This window comes from Chelonia mydas, chromosome 3, assembly GCF_015237465.2.
Source record: "Chelonia mydas isolate rCheMyd1 chromosome 3, rCheMyd1.pri.v2, whole genome shotgun sequence".
NCBI classification, from domain to species: domain Eukaryota; kingdom Metazoa; phylum Chordata; order Testudines; family Cheloniidae; genus Chelonia; species Chelonia mydas.
This window is the reverse complement of record NC_057851.1, coordinates 145,967,385-145,981,639: the sequence shown is the minus strand read 5'-3', so window position 1 is coordinate 145,981,639 and position 14,255 is coordinate 145,967,385. Positions and strand designations below refer to the sequence as shown.

General features: G+C 41.4%; 1 protein-coding gene across 1 annotated transcript in view; it reads right to left on the bottom strand.

Moving 5' to 3' along the window:
- The window catches only part of DNAH8 (dynein axonemal heavy chain 8), a 612,643-nt gene that overhangs the window by 399,718 nt on the left and 198,670 nt on the right, over nucleotides 1-14,255 (bottom strand). Inside the window, exons 25-27 of the mRNA XM_037895538.2 lie at nucleotides 9,527-9,633; nucleotides 6,884-6,980; nucleotides 1,778-1,973 (exon numbers count right to left, since the gene is read on the bottom strand). Coding sequence (XP_037751466.1) covers nucleotides 1,778-1,973; nucleotides 6,884-6,980; nucleotides 9,527-9,633 — 400 coding nt within the window. The remainder of the gene's footprint in view (nucleotides 1-1,777; nucleotides 1,974-6,883; nucleotides 6,981-9,526; nucleotides 9,634-14,255) is intronic.

Sequence of the window (14,255 nt, the reverse complement as noted above, 5' to 3'; positions counted from 1 at the left end):
GAGTAAGAAAAAGGGGGAGTCCATGAGAGCTGGGGAGCATGGGGAACTGTGAGGTCAGAGTGTGGCATGCAGGAGGGGAACCTTGAAGATGTGAGGGACCCCCTGAAAACTGGGGAGAATGGGGCGAGGAGGGGCTGAGAACTGGGAGGCTGGGATTGGTGGCGCAGAAGAAGGTGCCTCCTGGGAGATGTGTGGGCATGGAGGGGTGCTGGGAGCTAGGGGCACAGGGAGGGGTACTCCAGGCTCTTGGGGCACAGGGGGGAGCCCTGGGAGCTGGGAGGGCTGGGACCATTGAGGCACAGGGAAGGCCCCTGGAAGCTGGGGGGAGGGGGGCTGGGAGCTGGGGGCACATGGAGGTGTCCCCTGGGAGCTGGGGGGGGGGAGCTAGGAGCTGGGAGCACAGGGAAGGGGCCCTCAGGAGATGGAAGGGCTTGTAGATGGGGGCATAGAGAGGGGGTCCCCTGGGAGCTGTGGGGGGCTGGAACCTGGGACATGGGGTCAGGACCCCCTAAGACTTACTGATCTCTCTGCCCTGCAGTTTTAATTCCCAGTCCCTTCCCTTCCCATCCCAACCTGGAAGAGGCTGGCAACTTCCAGCTCCCATTGGCTGGCCGGGACACCCCACTCACCTTCCATTGGACTGGGACAATCTGGGGGAAGGACGCGGGGAAGAGCCTGGCTCGCAGTCACAGAGTGTGGAGGCACGACTTGGAGCCAGGCTGGGAAACCACGTGGAGCAGCGAGCAGGTGACCTTCGCTCAAGAGCAGGGAAGTGTACGCAACACTCCTGCGATGCCAGGCTGCACCCCACAGGCAGCAAGGGGAAGCCAAAGCCCCGGGCCTATGCACCAGGGTGCCCCCCGACTACGGCACCCTGGGTGGGTGCCCACATTGCCCTGCCCTAAGGCCAGCCCTGCCAGTAATGCTCTATGCATCTCTACATTCTCTCATATCATGGCATATTAACTGAACTCTAAAAATTCTGTGCAACATATGCCCCTCGTGATTTAAATGACTATCTAGTCACCTATCTTCGTTACTTATATGGCCACCATCACCTCAGCATCCAAGCATCCTACAATCTTTAATGTATTTATCCTTACTACACTCCTGTGAGTTACAGAAGTACTGCTGTCCTGAATTTACAGATGCAGAATTGAAGCACAGACAGAAAGCTTGTGGTGGAGCAGGTTACTGAACCCCGGTCTCATAAATCCTACCCAGTGCCCTAACCACTCTAGCATCCTTCCTCTCTCTTAATAATGCTGGTAATAGGACAATTCTGCATATGTCCACTTTAGGAATACAGATAATAATGAAATCTTTCAATTGTAATGTTAGTGAATCCTGAATCCTAACAACAGCACTGCCTCTCTTTCCCATGTTAACCACCCAGTGAATGAAGTTTGCATAACTCTTTATTTTATCCAATAACATGATGTACTACATTCTTCAGTAGTAAGAAAGTAGGAGCAGTACATAAAGGTACCACTAACGAGTTTATGTTGCTTGAAGTTCAAGGGGAAACCTATACTGTGACAATATTTACATAATGCAGTAGTTTATCTGATTATTATGTAGTTTACTACTACTTTCATGAGTATGAAATACCCACTTCTGTTAAATACAACTGACTAAATTAAAGTAAAAATAGCTAAGATAATCCAAAAGAATACACACTAGGTCCCTTTCAAACCAAATGAGAATAATCATGAAATATTCAGAAGCAAAGACATTTTATTAGACGAAAAAAGTTAAAGTAAGCAAAAAACCTTACTTTCTTCTTTTTTGGCTGTTTTCCCTGCTACCATACTGGGTGATGAGGAGACAACAGGTACATTTCTGTTCAGTAATATACTAGATTTTTGTAAGTGTTGCTGTCCCCAGTGTGCGACTCCACGACTTACTTCCAGTGTTAATTGGATCATGCGATTGATGGCTTGCTGTATATCATCTAAACTAGGAACCATTACCTGCACAAAATATAAAAAATGTTGTTTAAATAAATGCACCATAACCTAATTTTCCAAGGGCTACATTGAGCCTTTCATTATAGTCCTTGCTAAGGGTGCTGCATAGCTGTGCCACCCCAGTAGGAGTTCAAAACAATTGTGACTCAGAAGCACCCCTCTGAATCACAATTGTCCAGAGCTCTGTTTTACTCAGGGATGGATATGTGCGACATTGCCCCATTGCCAGCCACAGAATATTACCTTTCTTGTGTCCAACCACTCAATGCCATTGCTTGTGCTGACCCTTCCCCCCAAAATTAAAGGATTGCACCTCCTGCCCAGGAATATTTCTGAAGTTGGGTGCCGTCTCCAGCTAACTATTCTGTCTGAGGAAGCTCATCCCCCCAACCACTGTGAGATCTGTCAGACCTTCACACCTATGGATTGCAAGGATTGACAGGCTAGGCTTCAGATCCTTCTAATTCAGGAGAAGCCATGAGAGAAGCTGAATTATCCAAGGTTCCTGGCTGGAATCCTTGAAGGAGCTGACAAAGACAGATACAGGTTCAAAAACCTTCACTTCACTTTGCAAAGCTGACCTCAACTTCCTCAGCATCATAACCAGGACCAAGACTGCCATAAATATAAAGAAAAGGTGTACCTTTTCTTTTTGCGAATACAGACTAACACGGCTGCTACTCTGAAACCTATAAATATAAAGGGAAGGGTAACCACCTTTCTGTATATAGTGCTATAAAATCCCTCCTGGCCAGAGGCAAAATCCTTTCACCTGTAAAGGGTTAAGAAGCTAAGGTAACCTCGCTGGCACCTGACCCAAAATGACCAATGAGGAAACAAGATACTTTCAAATCTGAAGGGGGGAAAAAGTTTTGGTCTGTCTGAGTGATACCTTTGCCGGGAACAGATCAAGGATGCAAGCCTTCCAACTCCTGTAAAGTCAGTAAGTAATCTAGCTAGAAAATGCGTTAGATTTCCTTTTGTTTTTTGACTTGTAAAATTCGCTGTGTTGGAGGGAATGTGTATTCCTGTTTTTGTGTCTTTTTGTAATTTAAGGTTTTGCCTAGAGGGATTCTCTATGTTTTGAATCTGATTACCCTGTAAAGTATTTACCATCCTGATTTTACAGAGGTGATTCTTTTACCTTTTCTTTAAATAAAATTCTTCTTTTAAGAACCTGATTGATTTTTCATTGTTCTTAAGATCCAACGGTTTGGGTCTGTGTTCACCTGTACCAATTGGTGAGGATATCATTATCAAGCCTTCCCCAGGAGAGGAGGTGTAGGGCTTGGGGGATATTTTGGGGAAGACTTCTCTAAGTAGTCTCTTTCCCTGTTCTTTGTTTAAATCACTTGGTGGTGGCAGCATATTGTTCAAGGACAAGGCAAAGTTTGTACCTTGGGGAAGTTTTTAACCTAAGCTGGTAAGAATAAGCTTAGGGGATCTTTCATGCGGGTCCCCACATCTGTACCCTAGAGTTCAGAGTGGGGAAGGAACCTTGACAAAGACCATTTCTGAAAATGTCCTGTAGTGTCACAATGCAATAATCATATGATTATGATTTAGGCATATTCATGTTTTTGGTCCCAGATTAGATTAAATTTCTTTTTAAAGATGCAGATTTTTCTCCTCCTCTCCCCCTCCCCACCATAGTGTCACTATGAGGCAGAGTTAAGGTAGTCTGGGTGCCCTAAATGTGCATTTCCATATCTCAGTATGTTTGCATTTCTTTTAAATTTAATATTTATTAAATTTGTTGGATTCATAAAGAGGTTACTTAAATTGTAGTAAATGAAGGTTATTTACTTATACCTGGAGTTCTTCACAATTACTCTGCACATTCACACTTACGGGTTATGTGCTGTCCACTGCAGGCTAATGGTAGAACCGTCTGCAAGCAGCACCCATTAGAGCACACATATGCCCCCTCCTGTCTCTCTCCTCAGTGTACCTTAACGTTCTGAGGGTGTGTCTATATAGGGGTTCTGCACTGTTTTCTGCCTCAGTTCATTCCACTACCAACATAGAGAAACCATAATATAACTCTAAGAAAGAGGGGAAGGTGGGAGGGAAGGGTGAATATGGAGAGTCATCTAGAAGAATATTAGTTACAAGTAAGTAACCTTCATTTCTTCTTTGAGTGGCTCTGCATATTCCCACTTGTGAGTAGTATGGCAAGCAGTGCTGAAAACTCAGGATGTAGAACAGAGTCCTAATTAATAAAGTTTGAAGCATCATCAAATCTAAATCTGCTCTTGAAGGCAAATCCAAAGCATAATATTTATTAAAGATATGGACTGACTTCCAAGGAGCAGATTTACAGATTTCTTCAATAGGAACATGTTTAAGGCAAGCAAAAGACACTGTCACTGCCCTAGTACAATGAAACCTTACAACAGTGCCACAGGGACTACTGCTCACTCATAACATTAAATGATACATTGTTTAACACTCCTGGAAAAAGTCTGGGCAGAAATACTAAGAATCATAAAGGTCATAGTGTAAGAAACAAATAACCAAAATGACTTCCTAAAACTGGTAGTTCTATTGAAATAATATGCTAAAACTACCAGTGGTCTTGTATTTATTGGTAATCTGAGTGAGCTTCCCATCGTTGAATGGAGGCATCTGTCACTAGATTCTTGGTAGACAGAAGCCGGGAGAAGTGAACCCCTTTTCCACTTGATGTGGGTCAGTCTAATAAGACGATAACTTCATTTGCAAAGGTCACGTGCATGTCCATGTGATTCTTTCTGGGAAAATACACTGATTTTTAACTACCCCTGTATGGAACATAGGTGAAGTCTAGCAAACTGTGTCATGTATGTTCAGAAGACCATGTTCCCAGAAGCCTGAGGCACATCCTTATTGATGTTTTGGTGAGCCTGTAATTGGGTAATGAAGTCCACTATAGTCTGGAATCTTTACCATGGGAAATACACTTTTGCTGAATTTGAATCCAGCAGCATCCCTATGTATTCTATGATAAGGGTTATAGTGAACGGGGGCCTTGTTTATTCTGAACCCCAGTGAGAACAGACTGAAGAATGTTTGAACTGTGCTACTTGATGAGGTGATTTCTCTCTGATCAACCAGTCATTGAGACATGGGTAAATTTGTGTGCCGCGCCTTCTTAAATGTGTTGCCACCACTGCAAGGCCCTTAGTGAACCTGCACTGGTAGTAAGTCTTTCCTACTAGGAATCACATGTACTTCCTGTGAGCCAGCTGTATAGACAGACACAAGTCAGAATCTTGGAATCAACAGACACTGCTGGCCAAAAGAATCTGAACTCAGGTGCATTGGGCGCATGCACACCAACAGTGAAATATATATAGCCAAGCACCTGAAGAAGGTGGTCAAGATTTACAACATGGGGACTTAGCTTCTGCCATGAGGCTGAAAGATCTTGGTGTTGAGAAGGCCCTGGCCCTAACTAAAACCTAATAAAAATGTGTGGGTTTTGGCTATATAAAAGTAAAACAATAAGCATAACTAGTAATAAAGACCTAACTACTACACAAAACACTGAATCTATAATAAAGGATTGTGGGGAAGCAGGTGGACGTATCCTAAGTTCCGTCTCAGCTGCCATGGGTGATAAAAATAAAAGAAGTGAGGGACAATATGTAGGGTGCAGGTGCAACCCCAGTGGACGCCGCTGATCAAAAAAACCACAATCTCATGTTCATGGAGCACACATGCACCTTGAAGTAAGATCCATGTGCAAAAAAAAAATCTCAAAGAACAACATTTGGTTTGGGGATAATTACAACATCCCTGTAATGTATTTAACTCCATCTCAACACAGTTTTTGTCAGAAAATGTAAATTTTTGGTTTTAATTACAGTTTTCATATATTAACACTACATAAGAAATTCAAAGAATACTACCATGTGACATTTCTAGAGATTTTAAGATAAGTAGTATCAATCTCAAATCACGTTTTAAATATATAATTTTCATGGCTAGATTCACCAGTATGCTCCAGCTGCCTTATGCCACTCTAGAGTAGCATAAAACAGCCTGAACATATTTGTCCAGTTATGCAGGATTTAAAGCCACTTTCTTTAGCCAGATCACTGCAAAGCAGCTAGAGAGTATACCCCTTCCCTCCTTTACTCCAAATTCCCCCTACCTGTTGCACCTCCTTAAACTTCCCTATATATTCATACTCCAGTCTCCACCTTCCTCATGAATCTCTAAAAAAACCAACATGCACACACCCTAGTTTGCGACTCCCATCTACCTTCCCTGTTAAATAGATCTGGTGAAATGGATTACTTTTGAAAATAAGTATTTAGTATTAATGGCAATTTTGGCATTAATTTTCATAACAAAGTTTATCTGTCAGCACAGGCTGGTGCATAAAAACTTCAGAGAAATCTACGAAGAATTTCTCTTTTTCCAAATGATCACCATTTTCCATTGTTCGTAATACAAGTGAGGTGATGTGCCTTTAAAGATGGTGGCCATGACAAAAACACCACAACAACAAAAACTATCAACACAATCACATAACCACACCAAGGGCTAAAGTCATAAAACAGCCAAAGAGTCAATATAAAAAAGAACCAATCTAACATTTCAAAAACCAAAAATAAGGGAGAAATTAACAGCCAATCAAAAAGAACAGAAATGAACAAATATGAAATATAGTTGCTGACAAATACTACAACACTCTATAAATGGTCCTGATGCCTGCAGCTAGCCACTGTAAGAGGGAACTGAGGATGTCGGGGTGTGAACACATTTTACCAAGGGGACACCTGCCTTGCCCCAGCAGTCACTGTTCTTTTAGATGGTTTCAAGGTCAGCACAGGTATCACACATCTCAAAAGTGGGGATATGGAAATGTAATTCTTAGATAACATCTTCTTACTTTGCTAAATATAATATCACATATTGCTTACCACATTAGGAATAGCAAGATGCACTTCAGCTTTTAGGAAAGAAACAACCTCTTCAGATTTGCTTGCCTGAGCAAAAAAAGCTGTTCGTCCAAAGGTGCTGGTGCCGAAAATAAAATTGAAATACATTACATATACTTCACCATAAAACTTTTCAATTATAATGCCATCATCATTTGAGTTACTATAAAAGGAAATTACTTCCCTTGAAATTTGGAATCTCTGAAATCATTTTGGAGAATTCTCACCCCAGGATCTGTAACACAGGACAGACAGAATGCCCCTAGTTCTAAAAGTTTTTAATGTCTAAGGGTAGTGGTAGCAGCCAAGAGCACCACCATCCCCACCAAAGATAGCCACATGTCACCCTGGACCTAGCCACTGCCCTTGGAGCCTTCCAGTCAGTACTTGTTTAAGTGTGACAGAAGGCTCTCCAAAATAATGAAATCTGCTCACCAAGCATTTCAATCAGGTCCTTCAATAGGGTGGAAAGTGAAATTTCCAGGATGATAAACCATTACAAAATGATCAACACATGATTAAAACATACCCCCAAAGACAAAAAAAAGTGAAAACAAGTTGCAAGAATCAGGACATGTTAAAACAGACAGTTTACAAATCCTAAAATGCAGTGGCTAGGTGAGTGAGAATTCTGCAAGATGATATATTTAGTGAACCAGAAAAACTACTAAGTAATTTCCTTCTCTCAAGATTCCATCTGTGCAGGATATCTGTGCTGAAATTCTGGCTCCACTGAAGTGAAAGCCAAAACTCCTATTGACTGCAATGGGGCCAGGATTTCACTTTGCAGCCAAAAGTATGAATCATGTCCACCATTCCTTCCCCCCCCCGCCCAAAATTGATAAAGCTGCAATAAGCACAATGATAGAACACCTCTTAAACGTCCAACACAAGAAACTAGATACATTAAAGTCTGTAGAAGGAGACAGTAATTAGAAAGAAAAAAATATATTGAAAGGAAATTGGTCAAATAAAGAAAAAGCGCATCCTGAAAATTTTTATTTTCTTGGCAGTGGTGGTAGGGCTATAGCGAGAATTTGGACTTCCCTACCTTGGAAATAAATCTTGGGTATGGGACACCTGAAACTTGAAGCCAAACCCAAGCAACAATGCTTTGTAAAAATGTGAAGAGTAGCTGCTTTATATATATCTACAATGGGAAGATCTCTGAAGGTAGACAGTGGCCAGATGTCATGTGTAGGAGTTCGATAACACAGCCTTGTCAGAGAATTTCCAAAATCCATTTGTCTGAGGTTCAACTCCATGCCATCATGAAAAAAATCATGATTCCTCAAGAAGAAATGGAAGGGAAATTAAAATCCAGAAGTTTAGAAAATTCAAGAGTGTCCTTAGATTTGCATCTTGGAGGAAGATTCAGAAATTGAACCATATAAAGACTTTTTTTTTCTAATGTCTAGACCTTTATCTTCTAGTAAACGACTGTCTCATTGAGGAACCTGTGTACCAAACCATAGCCTACTATTACTGTTGTCCCTTACGTTGAAAATGGAAAAGGGTCTTCCATAGGAAGATTGGTAGACAGACCAGGATTGATCAGGAATCCTTTAATTTCTAGAGTGCTAAGTGTCTTTTCACTGAACAACTCCAGTCCTTCCAAAGGGATATTTCCCACATTTTGCTGCATGAAGTGGGGAAGGACCAATCTCCTAAGCAAGGACAGTTTCCCCAAAGTGTCTGCTCTGATTACAGAACTGGCCCAAATCTCTGTGGATAGTTGATGCCATGTCTAGGGGGCATCTGAGATAACTCTAGTCTTGGAATCCTAGACTCTACTCCAAGGATTGCATCTGCAATCCAAGAACACACTGCAAGTGTTCTCCTTTCTCCTTTGCCCTGAGTATGAGCAAAAGGAGTGACTCTGCGTAGAGGAAAACTTTTATTCTCTTCTTGGTTTGTTGGCTGAGAGAGGAAGCAACTGTTTGGGTTGGGGCATTGTAAGCTACAATTGTTTCACCATCTTTTCTCAGAAAAGTAGGGATTCTTTGAACTTGGAAGCACAAAATATTTGCTTAGAGTGTTTGTTCGCTATCTGTGGATGAAATCAGATCTAGCACTTGGCTTCAGAGTTTGAGTTCACTGTTCTAAAGTCAAAGCACATGGCATTCACAGATACATCTGCTATCAAAACTGTCACCAGGATGACCTTCTTTAGGATTGAAGGAAAATCTTGGTTGAAGGATTGAAGGAAAAAGCCTTTGTTAATCTGTTTATCCATTGTTAGAATGTGAGCTATGTAAAGCAAGGTTAATTCTTTCTCCAATTTCTGGAAACCACCTAGTGTATTGGGAGTGCCACTAGAAAAAATGAACAAAAAAATAATGAATTTGAAATATGTTACACTGCCAAAACCCTTTATTTTGTCTATTGAAAACAGGAAGGTATATTAAAAGGTAGAAGGCTTTGGTTCATGGAAAAAGGATGTGTAGCATCTGTTGATACTAGAAGAAAAGAATTACAATCAATGAACATAAATGCATTTTCCCCTTAGTCTTTCGTATAAATTCTTGGTAACAAAGATAAAGAAACCAAATGGATTTTCATAATACTACCTCAGGATTACTCTCTAAGCTGTTTTACTGAAGTACTACTTCACTTGCAACTTACTTTGAAACAAACATTCTTTTTTTAAGAGTATCCAAAGATAGCCGGGTGGCTTTCAACAGACTGTCTAATAACTGATGACTGAAATATGCAACTATCTCTTTACATTCCTGCAACAAATAAAAATATTTAGATCCTTTATTCATATAATCCAAAGGTTAAAAGAAATGTAAAAGAAGTAAATTGGAGAAGGTAAAATAAAGGAGAGAAAATTATTCTAAGTCACTCAATGAAGTAACATTTTTTTTTAAAAAATTCTCATTTTAATGATCTGAAATAATTGTACCTGCATTTTTAATTTCGTCTGCAATGCCTATACCACAAGAAATGTTACCTCAGCCAGAAATGGGACATTTCGGTCCCCCCTTACACCAGCTGAGAATCAATGACTAATTATGGGAAATTATGGTCAGGTTTTAGTTTAACTAGCCAACACCCAACAAGATCCTCAAAAGTTCTGGACCGACACTGCTTATTGAAAGAAATGTGGTTCAATATCATTTTATTTAAAAATTTAAACAAAAGAAAAATCAACAAAACAATCAAAGCTAAGCTGTTAATAGTAATATTAAACTAAAAATGGAACATTACAACAATTAAATCAAAATCAAATCAATAAATTAGATTCAATATTGGATTGGAATTTAACCATCAAATTAATTAAATGAAATGAATATCAAAATCAATGCTTATAAATTCTAAAGAGGATTCTAAAAAGGTGGTTGAATATTTGGTTATAAATCCCAACTAAAGATTTTTACACTAAAGTCTATCAGATCTTTGGTTTAAAGCAGGTCAAGAGTTTAATACTGAAAGCAAATGGTTTAATGCGGAGTGGCCAACCTGAGCCTGAGAAGGAGCCAGAATTTAACAATGTACACTGCCAAACAGCCACAGTAATACATCAGCAGCCCCTGCATCAGCTCCCCCACCCTGCTCCCAGCGCCTCCCACCCTTCTGCAGCCCGGCGGATCAGAGCCTCCTGTTCCCTCCCCGCACCTCCCGATCAGCTGTTTCATTGCGTTCAGGAGGCTCTGGGGGTGAGGGGGAAGAGCAAGGGCACTACAGGCTATGGGGGAGGGGTGTGGGAAGGGGTGGAGTTGGGGCAGGGCCCATGGCAGAGCCAGGGGTGGAGCAGTGAGCACCGTCCGGCACACAGCAAAGTTGGTGCCTGTAGCTCCAGCCCCGGAGTTGGTGCCTATATAAGGAGCTACATATTAACTTCTGAAGAGCTTCATGTGACTCCAGAGCCACAGGCTGGCCACCCCTGGTTTAATGTCTAAACCACAACCTGAGAAGCCAATTATAATGCTTCCTTCCTAGAATTCTATTCTTATGTGGTGGCTAACCTTTTCCTCCTTCTCCACAACAGAGATATTATAATACAGATTTTTAATGAAACACTCTTGAAAAGCAGAAGGTTGGGCAACTCTTATTTACCAGAAATTACAGATAATTTAAAGTCTATCATCAAGACTTTTAAAGATAAAACTATTCATATAGTCTATGAGACAATATTTAGGACTGTTTAAACTTGGGGATCTTTCCTTTTTTGGTGCCTTCCCCTTGTGGTCTTTATGGGTGCTCAGACATACATGCATGTATAGGCCTGCTGACGGGGGGTTGGGGGGAAGGGGGAAAGGGGCAATTGCCCAGGGGCCTGGACGATTCAAAAGGGCCCAGGAGCCCTGGGCCCTTTTAAATTGCCCTGGCGGGCTGCAGAGCTCCTAGGCATGCAATGGGTGGTATCAGCAGTAGCGAAGGCAGCCAAGTGGGCATGTGGAAGCCCTGGCCGTGCTGGAAGAGTGCCCACTGACTGTTCTGCCCTGGGGACCAGAATTGCTGTCGGCGGGCCTGTGCATGTACATACTACACTTTCACATCCTAAAATTAAAGGATATAAAATGGCTGGGCTGTTTCTTAGCTAATAAAAATAGAAAAAGGAAAATTAAGATACTTAAGATAATAAGGGGTTGCAACCTCTTCAGTTCTCTCAGTCTTCCGGTCTCTCATAGAGGAAGAGCTAGAACTGCAGTCAAGAAGCCAGACAGTAATGTTCTGCTGGCACAGTGCTTCTCACTAGCAGACTTTCTTCAGATGCAGGAAGATTGGTCAAAGGCTGGCATAGCCTGTGTGTTGATGTTGTGACTTCCTCTCCTCAAGATCTCAGAGATTCTGGAACATCAGTCTCCTCTCATGTGACTTACTGACCGAAAAGGCTGGACTTCTCAGTCTAATCCTTGATTCTTATGACTTGCAAACTTTGCTTATGCCACCTTGCAGCACCTCCCTCCAAGATATTTGAACTAATCAGGTGCAAGGCTATCTTGGAGCCATGCAAGCTGGTCTAATCTGATTCAAATTAGGTCACCTTTAGATTTGGAAAAGTCCTGATTAAATCAGCAATTTAAAAATATTTGGTATTTTGAATACCATAGAGACTGACGTCTGTGAACACCTAAAAATATCAAAAATACAAATTCATGAGACCACTTTTGAGAAAACTCGCATTGTTTTATCTGAATGAAAGACCTGAGATGACATTGGGTCACAAGATTGCAGAATGTTCATCATAAAAGTCCTACAAAAATAGCTAATTGAAAAAGAAATCTAGCAACAACCAGTCACTCAGCATTCATCCATCAGCAAGATTTAAAGTAAGTTTGAATAAACTTATAATCAGTTATTAGTTTCAACACCTCCAGTTCCTTCTCAAAAACAAGGGATTTACAGTAATTTTTCTATTTGGGAATTGGTCTATAAGTCAAAGAGCTTGAAGTCCAGAATCATCTGGATAAAAAAATTATCTGATAAAATGAATCACCAGAATCATCTGATAAAAAAAAGTTACTTTAAAGTCCATGAAGACGAAACCACTTAAAACAAAATAAAAATAAGATTCCACTCTTGATGTAGATGCACCCAACATGTGTGAGATTCGATTATTTTGAGATAGCAGTGTACTTTGGGCCATTCCTGCACTCTGGCAGCCCTTGTGACCAGCTGAGGATATAAAGGGCAGGGTGGTCTCAACTGCCTATCAGTTCCTTTGCCAATAAGAATCCCAAGTGTCAGGACTCTGATTTAGCAGGGGTGGAGGGCAAGTAATGGAAAATGTGCAGATAATACATCTCAAAGAACCAGAATTACTGTGATATAAATAATTGTACTTTCTTCTACAGTGATTATCCGCACTATTTTTGGTGACTAGCAAGCAGTACACCGCTCTTGGACATGTCTAAGAGGGGTCCTACTGAAATATCAATTGAAGGACCACTCTACCAAAGCTTGCGTCTGATCTAGAGGCCTGTACCAAGGCATAGTGAATGGTTTAAGTATGGACTGATTTCTAAATTACCGCTCTACAAACCTCAGTCAAGGGAACATTGGTCAAAGACTGGCAGAGGCTGCCTGAACTCAGGTTGAATAAGACCTTATGTGACCAGGTGAATCTTGCTTCACTAATCCATAGCAAGAATGTATAAAGTCCAAAACCAATTTGGATAGTCTCTGTGAAAAACTTGGTTGTCCCCTTTCCATTTTGCAAATACAACAAATAGTCTTGGTGAGGTCTAACTAATCTAATCTTGGCCATGGAAAAGGACAATGTTCTAAACACATCTAGTGTATGAAGTTTTACTCTGGTCAGGTAAGAATGAGATCCGTGGGGAAAAAAAGGCTGGTAGATTAATAGATTGATTAATGTGAAAGTTTGAGACAACCTTAGGCAGGAATTTAGGATGAGACCTCAGGGTGATCTTATCCTTGTGAAAGACTGTATGGAGGATTCTGCCAGGAGGGCCTGAATTTCCCCTTTTCTCCTGGCCCATGCTATGGCCAACAGGAAAGATGTCTTCATGGAAAGGTGATAGTATCAGAAGGGAGCCATTGGCTTGAAGGGAGGAACCATTAAGCAAGTTGGCACTACACTGAGATCCCAGGGAGCAAGGGGTTCTCTGACTGGTGGAAAGGCATAAGTCAGTCCCTTAAGAAATCTCAGTACAGTAGACTGAGAGAACAATGTGTGTCCCTCCAGCAGGGAGATGACCCTTAATCAAGCTAAGAGACATTCCCGACTGTTTCAGTGAGGAGTAAACAGTTCAATATATTTGGGACCATTGTTTGCAGAAGTGTAGGTGCTGCTGTTCAGACTACACAGAGAAAGGTCTTATTTGAATTAGTAAATCTGTCTTGTGGAAGGCTTCCAACTCTGAAGCAAGAAGTTTAGGATTGCCATTGAGCAATTCCTTTCAGCAGAGGTCAGTCAGTCAGCACCCAGGCTGTAACATATAGAGTCTGGGTCTGAATGGAGCACCTGACAGTAGACCTGAAACAGTAAGTCAAGCAGGGCCAGTTAAGTGATTGGCTTCTAAATCAAAAGCCTCATCAAGTCTGAGTACTAGAGCTGCCTGGCCCAAGATGAGGCTATCAGATTGACAGTCTGAGTCTTATCCAAGCTTCCACAAGACTTTGGAGATCATGGATATTGTTAGAAAAACATACATGAGGTCTGCAGTCCAAGGGAAGAGGAAGGCATCTGTGACGGATCCTGGGCTCTTACCTCCTCTGGAGCAAAACCTCTGGCATCTGTTGTTGTGGCATGTCATGTATAGAACTATCACCCGGTATTCCCTTCTGTGGAATGAACTTTGGACAACAAAATTTGAGGGATCATTCAGGGTTTTCTGAGAGGTCTCTGCTGAGCCAATCTATCATAGTGTTTTGAAGACCC